We start from the raw sequence: 22814 nt of genomic DNA on the forward strand, positions 1-22814 counted from the left end.
TGCAGACTTGTAGAAATGCCTGCGGTTAGGGCTATTCGGGTCAGGTGAAGGTTTAAAATCATAAATAACTTCAAAAACAAGCTTTTTCAAACATTTGACCTGACGTTACCTTCTTGACCTAAAGTGAACCGGACTCCAGTGCCGCTAGTTTTTGGTGTTAAAGTATCTACCGAAATTTTATTCCACTTGCTTATTGTTTCTTAAAAACTCGAAAACGTTTCCTTTTTGCACCCCAATGTACTGAGATTTATCTATGCAGATGATAGTTTAATATATTTTACTGTAATTGTATAAAACACAAACAAACATGTCTGACAGTGAAATGAGTGGCAGCGACTTTTCTGATGATGACGAGGGGGATTACAATCGAAAACACGATTTTGAAGCCGACAGCGAAGCCGAGGAGGTTGATGTAAGTTCTAATTTGTAACTTTGTTTCAACCCAAAATACCTGTAGCGTTTATACAAATGATTGCTAGTGTATTTTCTACTTAAACAGTTGAAAAGGAAATCAAAATAAAGGCTAAAAAGCTTTGCAGAATTGCGTAAAGTGCATTTGATAACAGTGCTTTATTGTTTTTACATTTTAAAACTAGATTGGAGAACTTAATTGCATATTTTTGTCCATTTGCTTTGAGTTTTAACTGTTCTTCTTAAAATGTGTAATTTGCAAGAACAAATACATTTTAAAATACACACCAGGTTTTTAGCATACTAGTTATTTAGCAAAAAACAATAGAAATGTTCACTTTTAACTTGTATTTGTAAAACTAGTCTTGCAATATTAGGTTGTTGGGAAAAATTATTATAAGTTTGGTAAAACAGGTTTTAAAGGACAAATGTTAACTTCTGTTTCAGGATGCAGATGCGAGTGATGGGGAGCCGGGATCTGATCCTCCCAGTGACGAAGCTGAGAACCTGGATGATAAACATGAAGAGGATGAAGAAGAATCAGAGGAGGAGGAGTTCGAGGAACCGCATCGAGCAGCAAAACGACAAAAAGTTAGCGGATTTATCATTGATGAAGCAGGTAAAAACTTAACCTTTTTCTTCAAGAACTTTTAGATTAGTTTGTAACAATGAAACCAAAAAAATAACCGAATTGGTGAAGAAAGCCAACAGTTTTGGCAATAAACTTGTTTGCAGAGTTTAAAGCAAAAAACAATTGACTACATATATATTTAGTATTAGCAGAAAGAAAAAAACAATTTTATGTTATAACCAGTTAAAAAAATAGAAATTAGTAGGTTAATGTGCAAGTGTTTACTTGTTAGTAATTTAAACTATTGTTGTTTTGTAGAAATTTAAAAATATTTGCTTCATTTCTTTTTTTAATTTGTTGACAGTTTTGTGAGAAAAATTTTCCACATAAAAATTGATTCTTGAGTGACAGTAGTGCAATTTCTTTTCAGATGTTGATGATGATAGTCCTGATGACGATGGGTGGGAGGAGGGAGCCGAGGACATAATGGATCGAGGTAAACTTTCAACTAAATAGCAATTCACACAACTTCATAAAGTGAAAGTTATTTGTGAACATAAAAAAATCTAAACCTATGTTTTTTTCACGATGTTTTATGTGCTGAGCAATAAATGTTTGTTATGTGCCAAAAATTTAAATTAAACACATTGTCTAAAAACCTGCTATTAAAGTGGTTCATTGTTCCATGGAGCCTCTGTACATGTCTTTCTAAACATTATACATTTATTTATAGATGAGGAAACAGAAGGTAAAATGCTTGTAGAAAAGTTTTGTTCGCTATTAAAATGTAGTCATGCTTAGAATGCTTTCTGCATGTGGCAAAAATATTGTACATTATTTGCATGTTGCTAACATTTGAAAAGGAAATTCATTTTTAACCAAATAAATTTCCTTTTTGGTCATGGTTTTTGTATTAAAATGTAAAAACCATAATCGCTTTTTAATTTTTGTGCATGTTTAACCTATATCTGTGATTGGTAGTTTTAATTGAATTGCAATGATTAAAATTGTTAATAATATGCTGCGTTTGGTGGGACACATTAGTTGTGTTTATTAGGTTTAAGATTTACAGGCTTGTTAACAGTGGTGCAAAGCACGAAAAAATTGTTCAATACCTTAATATGGTGTTCATTGCATGTTAGCCCTTTACACTGGTAATGTAATTCATGGTACCAAGATTATTTTTTTGTAACCAGTGGTCAAGATCATTACACACTGTTTAATTGCATAGATTAATGAAAAGCAAACCAGTTAATAGCACATTAAGGGAACAAATTTAAAGGTTAATAGCACATTGCATAAAGAAAAATTGGTGAATTGAATTTGGTATTAAACTGAATCTTCAGTTTGCTGTGATTCATGCAAAATATATTGAGTGGCCCAGTAACTGATTTTAGCAAATAATTTGTAATGTTGTGTTCTAAACGAATCAAATTTTAGCATTTATTCCCACATTAAGATTTACTATCAACACACTGCCAGTTACAAACAATGCTGAATATGTTTCCCATATTTTTAGCATCAATTGCTGAACATGTCTTGGAAGATGAGAGAGCCGGAGTTCGTCGTCTTCAAAACCTCATCAAGTAAACCAATCACAATGTTGTTCCAAATGCAAACAGTTGACATTAAATTGTTTTTATTTCTCAGCACGGAACAGGAAGAAGTACTCGGGGAATATTACATGAGAAAATATGCAACTAATTCTTCTGCGTCAGGAGCTGGGTGGGTTTGTGTCTTAAAACTTGTGCGACTGAGTTGTTTTTTTATCATGCCCAGCAGAAGTTTGATCACATGTGAAGTGTGGTGTTTTGAAGGTGTTTCACTTAATGAATATCATTGTCAGTAAGAAACAAAACAGCCTAACATAACAATAAAGTGTACTACTATGACAAAGAATTTTTTAGTCTTAATTGGGAAATGTTGTTTAAATTGCAAACCCATTTTTTTCACTGAAAAAGATTTTGTTTAGATGTTTGTGAAATTCAAACTGACAATAACTGTTTTCATTCCAGTTATGGAATAGACAACGAGGTTTCAGACGACATCAGCCAACAGCAACTTCTTCCTGACGTGAAAGACCCAAACTTGTGGACGGTAAAGTGTAAACATGGAGAGGAGAAAGCGACAGTGATGTTACTGATGAGGAAGTTTATCACGATGCAATACGAAGAACAACCTCTGCAGATCAAGTCTGTTTCAGCTCCAGAAGGGCTTAAAGGTCAGTTTAAGCCGAAAGTTCGTCAAATTGCAGCGCAAAAATGCCATTCCTGGTTGTAGTAATCAGATCCATAATGTTGTCCTGAATATTACGTATATAATTCAAACATTTTCTCAACAATTCAGTTGAGTTTATTTCGCTTGGTGAAACAATCATAGTAACATGTCAACTATCAGTAAAATATTCATCAAGCTAGAGATAGCTGCGCAATGTAGGGATTTTATAAGGCACGACAAAGTAGAGACCCCAGATGGTGGGGTTTGTAAATGCGTTTATTATAAGCTATGTGGCAGGGACGCGCATTGAAGGGTAAGGTTGGTGCGTTTTTAACATTCTGGGTACTTGGCAATAACATGCAGAATTTTTGTCAGTTATCAACCTCTTACTGTGGACAGAGGAAAACCAACTAATAAATGCAGAAAAGTAGGAACACTAATATTTATGTTTTGTTGCAGGATATATTTATATTGAGGCGATGAAACAAACCCACGTTAAACAAGCGATCGAAGGCGTTAGCAATTTGAGACTTGGTTACTGGACGCAAAAGATGGTTCCCACCAAAGAGATGCCAGACGTATTTAAAGTACTGAAGGAATTTGACCGGACAAGTTTGCGATCGAAAATGTGGGTTCGATTGAAAAAAGGTGTTTTCAAGGATGATTTGGCTCAGGTATGTTTGATATGGGAACTAGCTTAATAAAGTGGTGCTAAAATACAACTTGGTTTTTGCACAGTGTAGCCCAACATTCATTACACAAGTTGGACATAATATATCATTTTGTTGTCAGTGGGTTTTATAGTGATAAATGTGGTCCGATTAAAAAAATAAATAGTTTTGTCATTCATCTCTGTTGTATACTGAATCCAAGTTGTGGTTTAGCATAAGTGGAAAAGAATATGTTGTTCACAAAACAAGAAAAAAAACTCTGTACATTGCGCAAATCATTGTCAGTTGCGATGATCAGTGTATGTTTCACTTTATCTGGGATGAGCTTTACGTTTTTCAGATTGAATATATCGAACAAAGTCAGAATTATGTTCATCTGAAACTGATCCCGAGGATTGATTACTCTCGGCCGCGTGGTGTGAATCGAGACAGTCAAGATAAAGAAAAACGTCGTCTCTACAAACGTCCACCGCAGAAGTTGTTCGATGTTGACGCAATAAGGTAACTAAAGTATTTGCAGTAGTAAAAGTGTGACTGTGAACATTCAAAATAGTGAACTGCCAGACTTTTTTTAAAAGTCTTTTATGAGGTACAATATTTGCTTAAACATTTATTGCTGTTGGTAGCTATGACCAACTTAGAAAATATATAAAGTTGCCCCTTTTTTAAGGATCTTTTCAGTGTACATTTTCGTTTGTTTTCATGTTCTGCGTGGTAAATACACCATTTAGTTGGATAATTTTAAAAATAGTTGCAGATTTTATGACATCTAACATTTATGTTCACCATGCCACTTGAATAACTTCACAAATTTGTGGTCATTTAATCAACCTCCTAATTTGTGTTTAGGGCAATTGGAGGAGAGGTGACGACAGATTCAGATTATCTTGTGTTTGAGGGGCAAAGATACAGCAGAAAAGGATTTTTACACAAACAATTCACACTCAACTCAATTGTAAGCAAAAAAACTGGTCAAATTTCCAACACTATCCAAATGCATAGAGAAAACAATGCCCCTATAATGTTTTAATGTTAAATTATTTGATTTTAAAACTTTCAAAAGCTTCTTAAAGATTATAAGTTGTACAAGTAATAATGCATAACAATTTTGAAACACAAAGAGTTTTACAGTTTCTTAACTTCAGTTTTAAATGTCCAGTGCTTAATTATGTGTTGTATTGTAGCTGGTTTTCCTGTGTTTACAGTTCTTAGCATTAACTTTATTCAAACCCAAGAAACCACATTAATTACTTGATTCTATATCACCTATGTTTTTGCACACCCAGTTTTGCCTGGTTACAAACTTGTTTTTATGATTTAGTGCGTGGATGGAATAAAACCCACGCTGTCGGAGTTGGAAAAGTTTGAAGAGCAACCTGAAGGACTTGATATTGAATGTAAGGATAATCTACTTCAGTGGTTCCCATCCTTTTTTTGACGCGACCCAAATACTTACCAAAATTTTGTTTAGTGGTTTCTCGTGACCCATGGACATGCTATTTTAGTTGAATTATTGTCTGTAAATTCGGAAAGCATTTTAAAAATTACTACGCAAGTTTAGCAAATCAATAACCTTTTAACGAACAAATAGTGTTGTTGTTTTCGACCAAACATTTCCATTTAACCAGGACTTAGGCTGAATCGAAGAATTATTAGCCAGACAACGCTTATCTGTGAGCTAACACATCGCTTTATGATGTCACAAACAGTTTTAACCATTATCACGACAAGTTGTGATGAAATTATTGTTGGGCAACAGTTTAAAGCCTTGTGAAATATATAAAAATAACACTACAAGGCGAAATCAAAAAGTAGTAGTTCTTATTGTCACTAAAGCAAGCGACCCAACAGAATGTTCAGGCGACCCAACGTTGGGAAACACTGATCTACTTATTATGTTGCTCAAGGAATCAGAGATATTGCTATTTTTTAGGCAAACCTTTTCGCTAATATTTTGGTTTACAGTGAATTAACTAAAAGTGGTCTAAAACTGTGATTGTTATGTTTAGTCGAGTACCGAACATCACATGTTAATGATTGGTGCTCGGTCAAGTACGCTCAATGCATTGTGACATCACAACATTCCCAATTTCATGCTATGCAAATGTTATGCTGGGGTCAATTTGTGCAACTGCTTGGCCGAGCATCGAGCATCAAAAACAGCGATGCTCGGTACCAAGTACTCGGGTTCTGGCTCGGCTCGGCGCATCTCTAGAATTAAGTTGAACACTGTTGAATGTTGCTGTGTCAAGTCATGGTTGTAATCTCCAAACTTTTTTGGCAAAATATGCCTTAAACTTAATATTGAAAACATTTACAGATAATTGTGACATTTAGAAACTATGGTGGTGACATCTCCCTAAGCTGATTCCAGAAAAAAATTTACCTTTCAGCATTCTGTTTTGTTTATGATATTTGATTGATTGTTTCCAGTGGTAGCGGATAGTTCGTCGAAATCTGACAGGAGCAGTCGATTTGCTCCCGGTGACAACGTTGAAGTGGCAGAAGGTGAACTTATCAACTTGCAAGGAAAAGTTATGAGTGTCAGTGGGAACAAAGTTATGATGATGCCCAAACACGAAGAGCTTCATGTAAGGGACTTGCTTCACAATATCAGAGTGATTTTTTTAAAGTTTAGATGCCCAAATACTTTTTGGCACAACCCACACACATAAGATCCAACCCTGAAACATAAAACATACTATTATTGTTATTGGTGTATTTTGTCTTGTGAGAAATGTGGCAATCCAATATTTGTGGTCCTTTTCTTCCATATATAATTACTTTGTAGGTCAACCACCTTGCCATTTATTAGTAAGAGTTTTGTTGGATCTTTCCAAAGTTAAAACTTGATTTCATCAAAAATTCAGCTCCTATAAAATGATCTACAGTGAAAATCTGTTATAAAAGTTTCCGAATCATCTCTCGAATGTAACATCATCTCAATCTTTTCTTTTTTTTCAGGACCCACTTGAGTTTCTTGCTTCGGAGCTTCGCAAACATTTCAAGATGGGAGATCATGTGAAAGTAATTGCTGGTCGATATGAAGGAGATACTGGTAAGTTACAAGTTGTGTTGGCTGGGTTTCATGAGTGACAAGTTGTCAAATGAGGCAGGCAACGGTGCTTGTGATTCGACTTTCGACGGGTTCTCCACTGAGCCTGTGTAGCTTAGTTGGTAGAGCGAGAGTCCCGGGAAGACTCCTGACTAGATTTTTTTAGACTGTGCTTAGTCATATGGGAATGCGTCGTGACGGGCTAGTTTTATGTGACGCCTTTAATTGGCCTAGTGTACTATGATGTATATATGAGTATGCCCTGATCGCTCGACGCTTCAGGGCTGATCCCAGTTATGAATTTATGTCCATCTTAACTGATACTGGTCAATAAGTTGGAAATTGTTGTTGACATGGCGACCGGTTTTCTTGTCCAAGAATTATAAAAATGAAAAAAAAACTCCAACTCACTGATGAACATAAGAACACACTTTACTGATTATTTGTATTGTTTCGACATTTTCTTCAGGTTTAATTGTGCGCGTTGAACCGAAGATGGTTGTTCTATTCTCTGACCTCACAATGCACGAACTCAAAGTCTTACCACGTGACTTGCAACTCTGCGCTGACGTCAGTTCTGGAGTTGACTCGGTTGGAAAATTCCAATTTGGTGATCTGGTTCTTATTGAGTAAGTTTCAAATCTGTTTATTTCTCGAGCAGCGAATATCCATAAAACTGTCATCTGTATCACAACCAAAATATTCTGCGCTGTTCAAATATCATTGAAAAAGTTCATAGATTTGTGATGATGTAAGAAAAAATTTGTGGAACATTTATGTTTATACAGACTTGTAAGGTCTCGTCAGTGCAGCTGGTGACAATACATTGGCTATCCGATGATTTGTGTTTGATATCATGGCCCATGTAGTGGTTTAAGTGAAATACCTAATTCATGAAACCCTTCAGCAAATTCTATCTAATGATTTTATTAACAAGATCTCCACCAGTTTTTTGTTGTAGCAAACCAGAATTCAACAGGTCAATTGAGCACAATCTGATTTTGTTTTGCAGCAACCAAACTGTTGGAGTGATCGTTCGTTTGGAGAAGGAATATTTCCAGGTGCTTTCCATGCACGGCAAGGTATGGCTGCTTGAAATTTTGTTGAATTAAGAATAACGTGCAGGAAATTTACTACATGGATAGTATATCAGCAAGTTAATAATGTCCTCAAGAGAAATATTTGTTGTATCATTACACAGCATAACTTGGAATCATTTCGCAAACGAAATTCAATCAATCAAGAATTTTTAAAATGGGCAATAGCGCCCCCTCCTGGTAGTTTTGTAAATTTAGTGAAATAATTCATCAGTTTATGTTCGGTGGTGAAGTTTTTGTATTATTTCTATTATTTTTTTGTATACTGGTGGAAGTTGTAAGAAAATGGGCCTTTTTAAATAGAAATTTCATCATGTGAAGCTTTCTTGTAAAATATGTGTGTTCTGCCACTAGGTGCTGCACTTGAAACACCAAGCAGTCACGCGTCGGAAAGACACGAGGTTTGCTATGGCACTGGATGCAGAACAGAATAACATTCAATGCCGGGATATTGTGAAAGTGATTGACGGACCGCACGTGGTGAGCATGTCTTATGATTGTGACGTAATAATAGATTATCGTAGTGTTATTCAGTTCTCTGTATTGTTCCCGATTTCAACCTTTGGAACGAAGTAACATTTGTTTAAAGTAACTCGTCTGATAATACTGACGGTTAGAGCTATTTGCGTTGGGGTTAGGTATTATCTTTAAAAATCAATAAAACTGTCTTTAAACTTTAGTTTCTAATGTAAAATAAATAAATAAAAACTTGCTACCCAACCCTACCCCTCTTTGGCTGATAAATAAATAATTCATCTCTTTGCTCCACCTGAGAGTGCTATGCAGCAGATTCCGGTACCGACCATCAAAATTGCGGTGTTTGGTACCGCGGGTTCGCTCGGCCCACCCTGGCATGCAACTTGTTCCAGATATTAACGGGATGTTTCCCACTTCCTACAGGGACAGGAGGGTGAAGTGAAACACTTGTATCGCGGATTTGCGTTTCTCCAAAGCAGGAAGGTGATCGACAACGGTGGAACTTTCGTGGTCAGAACCAGACAAGTCACATTGGCGGGAGGATCACGGGTGAGAAGAAAAATGTTAAAAAACAGAAAAAAGAGTTTTTGCATGAAAATATACCAAGCCCATCGTCCTTAAGATTCATCAGAAACTGCACCAGTAACTGCTAGCAAGTGTAAAAACGTCACATCGGTAAAACTGAACGCTTGTAACGCTCAAAATCTTAATGAGGAATGACTTAATGGCTTTTATAAATTTAAAGCTAACGTGAATTTTTAACTGAGAACCACGACATGCACAATTACTGCTTATTGTGAGAAATTACCAGTTTTTCTTCAAAGTAACATTCGCACGATTTCAACAACCCACAGCTGCAATAGTTGAATTTTATTTGATTTTCTTCATCTACAGCCAAGCGGAGGAGCGGGTGTGTTTGCCCCGATGAGCCCGAGGATCGGAAGCCCAGCCCGCCAGGATTCGGGCTCCAATCAGCGGCAGGGAGGCGGCGGAGGAGGCGGGGGTAGAGGTCGCGGTCAGCGTGACACCGGGATTATCGGTAAGTTACATGTTGTAAAGGTTTTGTTGATGTTTGGGGCCGTAACACACCAAAAATCAAGTTCAACTTAGAAACACCAACTGAGTGATAACATACAGCAGACAACAATTTTGTGTGTTGCAAGATTTTGGATAATATGGCGAAATTAAGTAAAATTGACACCGCTAATATAATTTTAGACTAAACCAAGTTAACTTGTGTGGCGAAAAACATCCTTTAGCACAATAATAGGTTTTTATTAACTTATTTCAAGACCGTTATCAAGACAGAAAGTTGTTTCCATATATTTGTTGGTTGGTGGTAGGATTTGTACTTACAACGTTTGGATCTTTGTTGCAGGTCAAACAGTCAGAGTCCGACAAGGTCCGTATAAAGGTCACATCGGAGTTGTTAAAGACGCAACGGAATCAACAGCTCGTGTGGAACTCCACGCAACTTGCCAAACTATCAATGTGGATAGAAGCAGACTACAAACTACGTAAGTCTGAACATTGCGCTATATTAAGTCGTTGTAGCTAGATTTTTCTAGTCTGTGCCTAATGTCTAATACAAATTGATGTAACAAGATTTTTATGAAGCAACCCAGTTGAATAGAATCGCAACGTTTCATGTTTTCTTCCAGGGATCAACGCCGGCCCGGTGCAGGGGGTCGCACTTCTACTTACGGGAGAACCCCTATGTACGGCTCCCAAACCCCCATGTACGGAGGGGGGTCAAGGACACCCATGTATGGGTCGCAAACCCCAGTTCAAGAAGGTAAGTTAAATTATTCGATCCCCAAAAGTGATTGTTAACCTACAACCACCGAGTAATTCACAAAATATAGAATTTAAATAGAAGGGTGTTAAAGTCTTCTTAACTCCGACAATAGTGGCTTATTAGTGGTTTGCAATATCTATACATATATATTATATTCGCGTTGAAAAGCCCTGGTCAAAACTAAGAAATATAATGGAAAGAAAGAGTTTTTGACGGAAAACTAGAAAGGAAAGGTATCGGTTTTCCTGTTTAGAAGAATTACTCTGTAAAGTTGTATCACTTTTACAAATTTAAAAACTCATTTTGTTTATTTCAGGAAGCCGTACTCCACATTACGGGGCACAGACCCCCTTACACGACGGGAGTCGAACCCCGCAGCGTGGTGGAAGTGCATGGGACCCCACAAACGCAAACACCCCAGCCCGACCCGACAACTTCGATTATGATTCACCCTCACCTGCCCCATACGGCGGAGGAACACCCAACCCACAGACCCCAGGAGGTTATCAGTCAGAAGAGCAATCGCCCCAGGCTCCATACAGTAATGCTCCACAAACCCCAGGAGGTTATGGGTCGGACAGAACTTATTCCCCATACGGGGGGCCGACACCTTCACCACTGGGTTCATACGATGGTGAGTGGGTTTGACCTTGACATTGTTTCAAATATTTCACTAAAAGAAAGAAATCAAATTCCTTTAAATAGAAATCATGGCACGCCAGGCCCATTGAAAGCGTTAGACCGAAGCCTGTCACCAAGCATTCCCATAAGCCAGGGCACAGACCAGAAAAAACTGGCCTGTGGTGGGATTTAAACGCATGACAATTTAATAACTTGGGAGACCGGCTGATTCGGTATAACGCTTTCAATAGGCCTGGTGTACTAAGATTTCTCAACAAGTGTGTCGTGATCGCTTGTCTGCGTATCATTTCAAAAAATATGTTAATTATATCAGTTACCAATTAAATTCGAACATCAGTTAAAATCGTGGATATGCTATGTTGCAAACTACTGGAAACGTTCACACAAACTGATCTGTTCCTGTTTCGTGTTATTTGTAACTATTCCCGTATTGTTCCAGCTTCACCCAGCCCAATGGGTTCAGGTTACGGAAGTAGTTATCAGCCAACTCCGTCACCAGGGAGCGCACAACCCTCACCTGGAAGCTACCAACCTTCTCCATCACCTGGTTCGTATCAGGTGAGCTGGTTATATTATGTGGATGTTTGAAATAAAGTTACATTGAGCCGAAAATTGATTGATTTGTAATTTGTTGAATTTTTTGATTGAGATTTGTAAATTTAATGTGGATTTTTGTGATTTTGGAAATTGTTTTGGACTTTTAGGTGTTAGCATTTATGAAAAGCGTTTTTGTCCATTGAAATTATACAGTTTATAAATTTAGCAAAAATATCAGAGCCAGTATATGTGTATCAAACATAACGACTTTTCGACAAGTGCTATTGTCATCATCAGGTCATAAGAATTGAAAGTGATGTGATATTTATGGGTCCCCTTCCCTGAAGGGGACACATATTGTTTTTGTCCGTATTTTTTTTTCTTTTTTCTGTCTAACGCTGGCTTGTTAGACGCGTTTGGTTAAGAAAGAGTGCTTCAAATTTATTCAAATTTGCACAGATGTTAGTTATTAATCTAAATTTGATCCTCCTGAAGTTTGACCCCGATTGACCCGGCGGTTCACCCACAGGCCCCCAAAATGCAAAATTTTTAAAACATGGTTTGTTATATGCGTTTGGTCAAGAAAGAGTGCTTCAAATTTGTTTAAATTTTGTCAGATGTTAGTTATTAACCAAAATTTGATCCTCCTGAAGTTTGACCATGAATGACCCAAGGGTTCACCCACAGGCCCCCGAAACGTAAAATTTTTAACGCTGGTTTGTAACGCTCGTTTGGTAAAGAAAGAGTGCTTCAGATTTATTCAAATTTGGACATATGTTAGTTATTAATCCAAACTTGATCCTCCAGAAGTTTGACCCCAAATTACCCAGCGGTTCACCCACAGGCCCCCGAAACGTAAATATGTCTAACGCTCGTTTGGTCAAGAAAGACACTGTAGGCAGAAGTCCCAAGAGAGTAACTCACTGGTTTACGATAGCAGGAGGGCTCAGCTTGACGTCGGACAGACGTTTTACGAGACGTCGTTTTGGTGATCAGAAATCAGCTGTTTTGCACAGCAATGCTATTTCGTTTTATTAAGTTATCACTCACATTTTCAGTTTTGGCAAAGGTTTCACACCTATGACGTGATTTAAACCTAATAAGCGTGCGTCGGTTTCGTATATGTCAAGCAAAACTTGTTAATCAAAATAAAGTTGAAAAAATAAACTTGACATTTTTGCAAGATAAATGTTTTTTTTTTTAAATGCTCGTTGTCAGGTCGGCCGCCGCATGACCACGGGTTACTTAAGGTCAACTAGTAGGTATTACAAACACAGTTCAGAACTTTCTTTCGTCATAACGTAGCGTTTTTTTTGGCAATAAATTTAGGAATCAACACTCAAGGCATGTATAAATTAGGTCAAACGGTGTTGTTGAACAGTAAGGACGGCGTGCTATTGTTAACGGTGTCAATAGGTCAAACAGTCGTTGCACCCTGAGAGGTTACTACAGGTCAATGGTTTTGCGAAACAAAGTTAAATGAAAAACGAATTGTTATGTGTACACTTGTAGCAAATTGCTTTTTAATTTAAAGTGTCTGTAACACAACTGTTACAGCTTTCTAGAAAAATATGTGTTTAAAACCCGACCTTGGACGACAATATCTGGGTCAAAGCAAGAGAAATTAAAGTATTTGTTTCGTTCTTTTTTAATGTTTTTGTAATTAAATGACAATAACAGTGCAAAAAGAATGCGAACAAAAAATGTTTATTGTTGGGTTAATGCTTTCTAAAAATGTTTCCTTAAAAATCTAAAAGTCACCGCAACATTTGTTTACCGTAAATCCGCACAAACACGCGTGTGGGGACCCATTAGTTTTTGTTTACAAAAACAATCATATGTGTAGATCAAATGATGTGTATAGTAAATTGGTAAATATCGTATAGAATATATAAAATGGAAGTATATCAGAAAGCCACCCTTCTAGTTTCTTTTAGTTCCATACGTTGTTTTTCCAGTGCTTGTATGAATAAGAAGAAATAAATAACGAAAATCCCCTTTTTTCTAGCCAACCCCATCACCCAGTTTCCACCCCACACCGAGCCCCCTGGATTACACAAGCCCTCTTACACCTGGCGGGGGGATTACCCCTTCGCCCATGGGTAGTTACGGCACCCCGGGGTCAGTGAGTTCACTGTTCGACCACGGGATGAGCACTGAATGGCAATCATCAGATATCGTGGTTCGTGTCAAGCAGAGTTATGAGGACAAAACAACTGCTGGAAAGATTGGCGTCATCCGGACCATCACGGTAAGATCTTTGTCCACGACTACAGGATCCACGTCACGAATTTATTCAGTATTTTTCAGCATTGCATTTCACGCTTATTTAATAAATTTTCACAGCTACATTACCCTTGGCAGATTGTTATGATGTAATAAAACTAAAACGCAACAAACACACTCACATATATATGCTTTGTAATTACTGAAAACTAGTTATAACTTGTTCAAACTAACGTTAAAACTATGTTGATGTAGAGAATCACCGAGAAAAATGCTACTGTTGGGTTGGTTGCATTTCAAAGTATACTTTATTTTTAAAATGGTAAGACATGCGATGTCCCATTTTGACGTCACAAGTAAACTTGCACGCGGTGCTCGAAAGATTCATTCCCCTCATCCAGTTTATCCGTGGTAGCAGAACAAAGTTTAAATCCTCATGTTATATTCCAGGGCGGTCTGTGCAACGTTTACATCGATGAGATCAAACGGACAGTGAGCATTCCTGGAAACAACCTAGAACCTGTGATTCCCGGCAAGAAGGATAAGGTGAGTTTGTCACAGCATGTTTGTGAGGAAAGCTGTAGACAGTGCACACTGTTTCGACCTATAATGTCTCATCAGTGCAGCTGGTGACAAGAGATCGGCCAGCTATGCAGTGTGCACTGTCTGCAGCTTATCATGTATTTGCTCGATGTATTTATAATTAAAGGGAAAAAAATAAAAATCACTCGTTAAAATAAAAAAAAAAAATCATTATGATATTTTAATGTAAAAGCATATGAGCCAATAAATGATAAGCTGCAGACAGTGCACACTGTTTCGACCTATAAGGTCTCATCAGTGCAGCTGGTGACGAGAGATCGGCCAGCTTTACTGCTTTACAGGAAAAAATAAAAATCACTCGTTGAGATTGCAATATTTCATAAACAAGTCATCACTTTTGTGGCAAGTTTGATTAGCGCTAACAGTAACGCCCTTATTTGTGCACATTCTTAATGACGTTTCGGAGTTAAGAGCTGTGTGGGCCTCAAGGTGTTACTGAAAACTGTTTTAGGGCTGCGATAATAAAAGTTTGCCGACCACTGCACAAGTGTGTTCGAGATTAAGCAAAACGAAAAGTTGTCACCGTGCAATTAACAGTTACACACAAACTAGTTTTTGAAAGCAGCATTTTGTGCAATGTTTAATGGGACATAACAAAAAATGTTTTAGAAACACTGGTTTATATTGTTTATTGAAGCATGAATATATTTCCGCATAACAACGAATTTTTCCAGGTGAAAGTGATCATGGGTGAAGATCGTGAGAGCACAGGAGTCCTCATCAGTATTGATGGAAAGGATGGCATCGTTCGGATGGAGCAAGATCATCAATTGAAAATCCTCCAACTCCGATTCCTCGGGAAGATAGCCGGGGATCAGGATGATGCGGAAGAGGAGGGATTTGACGAGGAAGATTGATCCAAGGATGCGAGAATTGATGAGGATCAGTGGGATTTAGTTGATGGAAATTTTTTGAAACATTTTGCTTAAAAGCTGCCACATTATGTTCGTGAGGATAAATTGTAACACGAAAATTTGTTGTTGTGGAAATAAAATTGCCAAGCGTGGTACTTTGTGGTTTGTCAGGTTTCGCCAACTCACAATTCAGAAAACTACTCCCTATGTAGTTTGAATCCACGAAGCAATTTGAACTGTCGTATTCTATGATAAGATAAGGCCGATTGTGACTGCACAACTGTACATTTTTTCCAAACTCAGCAGCAACTGATACGACACAAACAGCTTTCAAATAAACACTTGGGCAACTAAGCAGAAAAGAATCATTGCATGTTATGGCGACAAAACAACGTAATACCTTCTACGTTGTCACGTTAACTGACTGAAGACGCGAAACATCTATGACCCTGACCATTTCACTGAGAGTTTGTCGTTCGTTTGTTTCATTTTTGTCGTCGGTGGGCGGGCAACGCCTAAATGCGTTATGCTCACAATGAATCCGCCGTCGAGCTGCCTGTTTTTATTGCAAGTCCGCTGATCATTTTTTCGTTTTTGGGCGGTTGGTGAATTCAATTGAGTTCAACTCATTGTTAACCACTGGGTTGGAGCAATGCCGCTTAAGTTTCTTGCTCAGGGAAACAAGCGACATGACCTTGTGATCACGGTTGCGCTAACCACTCGGCCAACAAGTCGTTCCGCAAAATAGAACCTGGTCTAAACCGGTCTAATGCCCGAATAAGTTTGCCCACCTTTGCAACAGATACAGGGCGAACATTGTAAGTAACATGTTGTACTCGTGGTTGTGTGGTCGTGTTACTTCTGGCAGCATTGAGGGAAAATCAAACACAGACGAGTTGTCGGCTTTGCTCGAGGTTGAAAAGTGCTGACCGACCGTAGAAAGAAGAAATGCAAGTCACCCAGTTTGCTGAGTCAACAATTTGTTATCACTCAACACTTCGACTAGTTTGGTGCAGCAAGACGGAGATTTGTTTTAGAGCAGAAATATATGTGTTGTTAACAGGGATGTTTTGGCAAAACCGAATCAAAGGAGGTTGAAGTTCTAGGATAATTTAACTTCAACACATTAGGAAAAATACATTCAGTTATAAAGCAGGTTTGGTTGGTTGAAGTATTAAATGTTGTAACTAGTGGTGGGATTCGGCTGGTTCGCACCGGTTCTATGAAACCATTTCACGAAATTTATGAGATCAAAGAACCGGTTAGCATTACTGGTTACTGTCAATGAACCGGCTGAAAACTATGACTTTTGTGACAGAACCGACTGACAAGTCTCTCGTGTCTGGACATTTCACTTCTTCGTTACCACGCTTCGCCGCGTTTCAACTGACCCAGTTAAAGGGCGATTCACAGAGTTTCGGCAAATTTGTTGAAAGCCGGAGAAAAATAGAAAATCCAATATCACCTTACCTCATAGGTGGCGCAAAGAGCACTTTTTCATTTATAACGTTATGTGTCTAAAAATACTCACGGTTGAGGCTATTAGGGACGGGTAAGGTATTAGCATTTAAAATTTAATAAAACTAGCAATAAAACTTAGTTTCTAATGCCAAACTTACTGACTAACCTAAATGTGGGTCTGCCGTGAGATAGTGTTAGTGGTTCTACACAAAAAATACACCAACATTTACGTTAGTAGACGCTAATTGATCTACCTAGTATACGATTTTTGTGGACACACTGGCGGTCGTTATTGAAATAAGAACCTGTTATAAAGCCGGCAGTTATAACAACTGTGCGCGTGTACCCATATGTAAGAATTTGCAGTACTCAGGTGATTTTGTGCGTGGTCGAGTTTGCTCACAGCAACTTTCGTCGAAAAGAGGAATTAAGATTGTGGAAATGTAAAGAATTTCAAAAACTATTTTTAAAAGTTACATTTGCGTCTAACAGAAATATGGAAAAAATCCGTTTGAAAAGTAAACATCAATAGCTTGGTGGCCGGCTTGATTCGGTATAACGCCTTCAATGGGCCTGGCATACTATGATTTCTATATGAGTGTGTCGTGATCGCTGGTCTGCATAAACGCTTCAGAATTGATTCCAGTTATGAATTTAAGTTCAATGGTGAAAATAACGGCCCAAATAGACGTAAAAAGCGACCCATGGGTGCAATTGATGTGGCCTTCATATCACTGATGATGGCATGAGCATTTGCCGAAACGTTTGAACAATAAAGCATGTCGCTTTTTACGTCTATTTGGGCCGTTATTTTCATCATTAAACTTATGAACAGATCCGTGTATAGTGTTCCGAATTTAAGTTCCTTTTGACAAAAAATGATTTCGACAAACCTAATTTTGTAAACTCTAACTCAGTGGTTCCCAACCGGGGTGCCGCGGCACCCTGGGGTGCCAATTGCAATGCTCGAGGGTGCCGCGAGATATTAATATTGCAATACTGCGGCCCATATTTTATTTTAACGTCAACCCGTTAAGTGCGGAATTTATTTATTTCTAACCGAGTTTCACTGCGTATTAAGTTTCGCGTCTCGCGGTTATTTCCGGCTCGTTTCCAGGGAGTCGCTTAGTAGGGGAGACGCTAGCGGTAAGTAGATAATCCACGGTATTCGTTCCTGTTCTTTCCATAAAAAAGTTTGAAACGCATCATATTGCCAGATTCCATGATTTGTTTTGCATTTGAAGTTTCATTTAACACTAGAAAGTGTTTCGCTTGTTCATCATAATAGCATTGTTGTAAACTTTTGCATTGAGACACGATACATAGCTAATCGAGAAAAGGCTGGGAATTGCGCTTTATTTGCAGTGATCCACGTCATACCTATGTGTGAGTGGATTTTCCGTAATAACGAATATAAAAACTAAAAAACGAGAACGATTACTTATACAGTAGTCAAGGAAGAAATGCGGGTGACTTTATGGAATGTGCCCCCACATATTAAGGGACTTTGTACAAGAAGCCAAACCCAAATTTGACACTGACTGTTGAATAAAAACATTTATTTACGCGCGCTATACTGTACAACTCATTCTGTGTTATTTCATACAGTTATTTGCAATACAGAAACCTCAAAAAAATGATCCAGCTTTGCCAGGGTGCCGCAAACTATTTATCTCTCTTATAGGGTGCCGCAAGGTCAAAAAGGTTGGGAACCACTGCTCTAACTAAACTATCGTGCAGGTTTTCTTTTAAACAAGTCATCATGAAAATAGAAATTCCGTCTGTTGAAATTCAACCTGGGGTGGAGATGTCCATGTTGGGGCTCGGAACGTCCAAAGCTAAATCCAATGAGCTGTATGAAGCCGTCCGTTCAGCGATCGACCTTGGATATCGGCACATCGACTGTGCGTTTGTGTACGGTAACGAAGCTGAGATCGGCGACGCGATAAAATCGAAGATCGACGACGAAACAGTGACGCGAAGCGAATTGTTCGTCACAAGTAAACTATGGCGAACTTTTAATCGTCCCGAACACATGCAAGAGTGCTTCGACGAATCGCTACGTCGTCTCAAACTCGATTATTTCGACTTATATTTGTTCCACTGGCCGGAAGCGAGCGCCTACTGTGGATTGGAAGTCCACAAACATTTCCTCGACCCTAAACTGGATGAGACCGCCGATTACGTGGTCACGTGGCAAGCGATGCAAAAGTTTCTCCGGTCCGGCCGAACGAGGGCGCTCGGGATCAGCAATTTTAATGATTTTCAGGTTGGTTATATAAACTATTGCTGCCAGGCATAATATCTTATAGAGCTCTTCTGGCAATTGTATTTTTGTCAACGTTTCGACGCCCTATGCAGGCTTCAGGCTGGTTGTTGGATAAAATGCGTTGTTTTGGTGAACGCTAGATGTAATTGTTGCTTATAAAAAATCGACTTGAAACTATAACTAAGGACAAACGAAAAATAAAATTTTCATACGAAACTAAACAAACGTTTTTGAACAAATCTTTGCGTTTATACGAGACATGACATATCCAATGCCGTATTTTTTGGCCAGAAACCATCTGTTCCAAAAACTTCTTGTTTGTATAAAAATTTTTGTGCATCTCACGACAGCTCAGGTCTAGGTTTACTTCTACTTGTAGCAGGGATTCGACTTGTAATTGTTGAAAATAAGACAAAAGAAGGACTCAAGTCAAAAATAAGGACATTTCTTAGAAATAAGGACAATGAACTTTTCTAAGACAAAGCCCTTCAAAATAAGGACAAATCTTAAAAATAAGGACGGTATGGCAAACCTAGTTATAAACATGGGGCAGGGACTTGGCCGAATGCTCGGTTGCGCCTGACTTAAACAAAAACGATCGGGATCCGTCTCAGGGAGCATCCTGGACTCGAAACCCTTGAAAAGAAACATTTATTGTTTGTTTGTTAATAATAGGTGCATGAAATCGTTGATTTGGGGGAACGAAAAAGTTTGTTGTGTTTTCGTGTCTGATGTGAACTGATTTAAAAGTTGGACTCAATCAAAATCGGATTTTTTCCAATTTACCGAAAACCGAAAAAACCTAGAGAGAATTTGTCACCCGAGTTTTATTATTTTCAGGTGAAACGACTTTTACGTGAATCTTCCGAAATTCCGAGCGTGATTCAAATTGAGAGTCACCCCTACTTCAACCAGTGTGAACTTGTCAATTTGTGTCAGTCGAAAGGCATTGTGGTCACCGGGTACTGCCCTCTGGGTTCCGCGGACCGGCCTGGCGTCAAAAACGGGGGCCCTCTCCTCCTAACTGACCCCCTCCTGGTAAAACTGGCGGCAAAATATGGGAAGTCCCCCGCACAAGTGGCGCTGAGGTTCAATATCCAGCGCGAAATCGCTGTAACGCCTAAAAGTGTCCGCCCGTCACGCATCGCTGAGAACATGGACGTGTTTAACTTCACACTGAGTGATGCGGAGATGGGCGAGATATTTAAACTGGAAAGGGGGCAGCGCTTGTGCGAATCAATGATGGACATTAAACATAAGTTTCATCCGTTCCGGGAAAATTATTCAGAATAGCCAAACACAATACAGTCACAATAGTTTGTGTTGTGTCAATAATATTGAGTGTTGGCATTTATGTTTTGGATATATCCATAGAGCAGTCGGCAAATGTTGTGTATAGGCGAAAGCTTCTTTTTCGAGTTAAGTAATTATCAAGCGTAATGTTTCTCTATACGTTTTCTGTATTTACGTGACCTATATTATGTTGTGTCGCCAATATTACTATTTAACTGCGACATTTATGTTTAACTATGGCAAGGATAGTTTTTATATGAAATATTATTATGCAAAGAAAAGTGAGTTCATACAATTGATGCTTTCTTGGCAAGTTCTTTGAAAGAACCATATCATCACGATAAAAAAATCGAAAAATTCAATTCCACAAATTGTTTTTATTGTTGTTTGTGCATTTTTTTGTTTAATGTGAAATCTCTTTTATTGTTTCTTTGACGACACAAAAACGAAAGATACCAAAAAGAAAAATATGAAAAAAGATTTGGAGATGCCGGGGATTGAACCCGGGGACTCACACATGCAAAGCGTGCGCTCTACCACTGAGCTACATCCCCAAGCGACGAGGATGGGATTCGAACCCACGCGTGCAGAGCACAATGGATTAGCAGTCCATCGCCTTAACCACTCGGCCACCTCGTCTGGCGAATGTTTCAACGAATTTATTGTTGTACTTCGAAATCCGCAACTGGTTTGTTTAAATTGAATAAATAAACCCATCGTGTCTTGCATTGCAGCTATATAATGTTCATTTTTATTTATTTATTTCTATATTTTATTTAGTTGTCACTACATGCACTACATTGTGTGATCAATGCAATGTACAGGCGAAAAATTCTTTAAACTAGTTTTAAATCATGAATTAAAAAACAGCAAACTTTTAAAACTTTTAGGCAGCTTCTCTGCAAGCAAAATTAAAGTTATTTAGCGAAAATGTTTAACAAAATAATAAAGCAACAAAAAATTGTCGGTTTGAGCATTTCAAATAAGAAACCAAAAACAAAGCAACGATAAACTGCAAATAATCAACCATTGTGACGAAAGTAAAACGTTCCACAACCATTCCAAGTCAAAGTGCCCACTTATGACGTAACAAGCACGATACTCTGGCTCTCATTGTTTACTTTGGAAACAATAATGGAACGGCGGTGTTCGAATCCATTGTTGTCGATTCGATTGTGTTTCACTCATCAAACAACTCGCGCAAGCCACAAGCGTCAGGCGCGAAAAAGCTTAGCAACTATTGGTTGAGAGTTACTGTAGCTATTGTGAGCTCATAATAAAGCTACTAGTGTACAATCGAAAATTTGTGGATTGTCGCAAAATAATCAATAAATTTTCGAAGTACAAGTGTCTCCTTTTTAAAAGTTTAATTCTTTATTCAAGCGTAAGCTTCTCTAGACAGATTGTGCGTCATAAACTGATGATGTGTATTTTAACTAAGGTTATTTGCATGGCTTGAAATTTTACGAGGCTCCAGATAAGTTTTACTGAGTAATGAAATGAAAGTGTTGGTTTTAACCAGCGATGAAAGTAAAATAATTTTGGTTCCGAAAAGATGAAGGTATTTGTCAAATATAGCAGCCAACTTCCGACCAAATGTGCAACAAAAACAACCAGGCTGAGCAAACAGCAAATTGTTACTTTATATGTGAGACAAAATACTAAAGAGATTATCAGGAAAGTGTTAAGAACCTTAAAGAATTCAGCAGTGAGATTTGTGACATAGCCAATATAGGTTTGTGTTTAGACTCTCAGCAACACCACGTACAGTAACATCCTACTTTTTATATACTGCTAATAAATATTTTACTGGACCAGCCGTTTCGCATACCTTAACCACCTTTTGCAAACGACAAAACTCGAACTAAATATTGCATGAGCAATTTCAGGGTGACCGGGTTTTTCCAGCTTTGAAGGTTTGTTGATGTAACTGTTGGGCTGTTCAAGGTTTGGGAGAATATACGAATAACTTGCAGCGTTTTCTCAGACAGAATAGTTGTTAGAAATATCAAATATTTACTGGAAATAACATGAAAAGGACGCAGAATGTTAAATGTGCATCGTTTTGTTCTTATAACGTTGCAAGAAATCAACAAACTGTTGTGAAAATTATATCTTATTGAGAGTAAGATTTTGATTGACAGCTCAACGACGTTTTTACTTTTAATTTCGTTCCAACAAAGACAACAAGCAGTTTAATTGGGTTACGCCTTGTTGTATCTCGTTTAACGTTATTCACTCCGAGATTAGACTTAAAAAAGTCAGAAGTGCAAAAGCATATTTGTGAGAAGTGCAAGTATAAATGTATATTATTCCCAAACAAATATAAATGACAACATTTTTAAGACTCATTTGTTCTTGACATTAAATGTTTGTTACAGGATCTTTCCCGTAAATAGTAGCGATCATATGTTGTTGTTTGACATAAAATCTGACTCATCAAATAAAGACGCAAATTAACTTTATTCCCATAATTTTGTTATGTAGCCTAGTCTCTGCAAAATGTGTCATGAAAAGAAAAAATTGCCTTGTTGTGTTGCAAAGTTTGATAACCAGTAGTGCAGGGGTCGGCAAACCCCTGGCACGCTAGGTGGTTTTTCATGGCACGCCAACCGAATTGCGTGTTTATAGT

The 22814-nt window shown here is 38.1% G+C and overlaps 2 protein-coding genes and 2 non-coding genes across 5 annotated transcripts; 2 read left to right on the plus strand and 2 right to left on the minus strand.

Moving 5' to 3' along the window:
- The first annotated feature begins 189 nt into the window (after window positions 1-189).
- LOC145212635 (transcription elongation factor SPT5-like) lies at window positions 190-15311 on the plus strand. Of its 2 annotated transcripts, XM_080080823.1 has the most exons (25): window positions 190-412; window positions 859-1030; window positions 1413-1478; window positions 1716-1730; window positions 2502-2568; window positions 2633-2707; window positions 2998-3203; window positions 3659-3873; window positions 4211-4371; window positions 4720-4825; window positions 5192-5267; window positions 6304-6461; window positions 6835-6928; window positions 7395-7554; window positions 7938-8007; window positions 8377-8502; window positions 8923-9048; window positions 9394-9538; window positions 9878-10016; window positions 10161-10294; window positions 10614-10931; window positions 11379-11497; window positions 13485-13727; window positions 14153-14248; window positions 14980-15311. In XM_080080823.1, exons 1-25 carry the CDS (start codon window positions 308-310, stop codon window positions 15160-15162), a joined length of 3375 nt encoding a protein of 1124 aa, XP_079936949.1. In that variant the 5' UTR covers window positions 190-307; the 3' UTR covers window positions 15163-15311. The 2 variants fall into 2 exon arrangements, with proteins under 2 accessions (XP_079936949.1, XP_079936950.1); XM_080080824.1 differs by lacking the exon at window positions 1716-1730.
- Window positions 15312-18214: 2903 nt separating this feature from the next.
- Window positions 18215-20403, plus strand: LOC145215103 (aldo-keto reductase family 1 member B7-like). Its single transcript, XM_080083757.1, has 2 exons — window positions 18215-18889; window positions 19730-20403. The coding sequence occupies exons 1-2, from the start codon at window positions 18383-18385 to the stop codon at window positions 20180-20182; spliced, it is 960 nt and encodes a 319-aa protein (XP_079939883.1). The 5' UTR covers window positions 18215-18382; the 3' UTR covers window positions 20183-20403.
- A 261-nt stretch (window positions 20404-20664) lies between these two features.
- On the minus strand, window positions 20665-20736 carry Trnaa-ugc (transfer RNA alanine (anticodon UGC)). Its single transcript has one exon. It is a non-coding gene; the product is annotated as a tRNA-Ala (tRNA).
- Window positions 20737-20739: 3 nt separating this feature from the next.
- On the minus strand, window positions 20740-20821 carry Trnas-gcu (transfer RNA serine (anticodon GCU)). The gene has a single exon. It is a non-coding gene; the product is annotated as a tRNA-Ser (tRNA).
- Between the last annotated feature and the right edge of the window lie 1993 nt (window positions 20822-22814).

Source organism: Phallusia mammillata, chromosome 2 (genome assembly GCF_965637545.1).
Source record: "Phallusia mammillata chromosome 2, kaPhaMamm4.hap1.1, whole genome shotgun sequence".
NCBI lineage: Eukaryota > Metazoa > Chordata > Ascidiacea > Phlebobranchia > Ascidiidae > Phallusia > Phallusia mammillata.

What these genes read in the sequence shown, in the direction of transcription:
- LOC145212635 (XM_080080823.1), top strand. Translation starts at nt 308, where the DNA reads ATGTCTGACAGTGAAATGAGTGGCAGCGACTTTTCTGATGATGACGAG. An exon ending in CCAAACACGAAGAGCTTCAT is followed by an intron (nt 6,462 to 6,834) that starts GTAAGGGACTTG and finishes CTTTTTTTTCAG; the next exon opens with GACCCACTTGAGTTTCTTGC. An exon ending in TGCTTTCCATGCACGGCAAG is followed by an intron (nt 8,008 to 8,376) that starts GTATGGCTGCTT and finishes TTCTGCCACTAG; the next exon opens with GTGCTGCACTTGAAACACCA.
- LOC145215103 (XM_080083757.1), top strand. Translation starts at nt 18,383, where the DNA reads ATGAAAATAGAAATTCCGTCTGTTGAAATTCAACCTGGGGTGGAGATG. An exon ending in GCAATTTTAATGATTTTCAG is followed by an intron (nt 18,890 to 19,729) that starts GTTGGTTATATA and finishes TATTATTTTCAG; the next exon opens with GTGAAACGACTTTTACGTGA.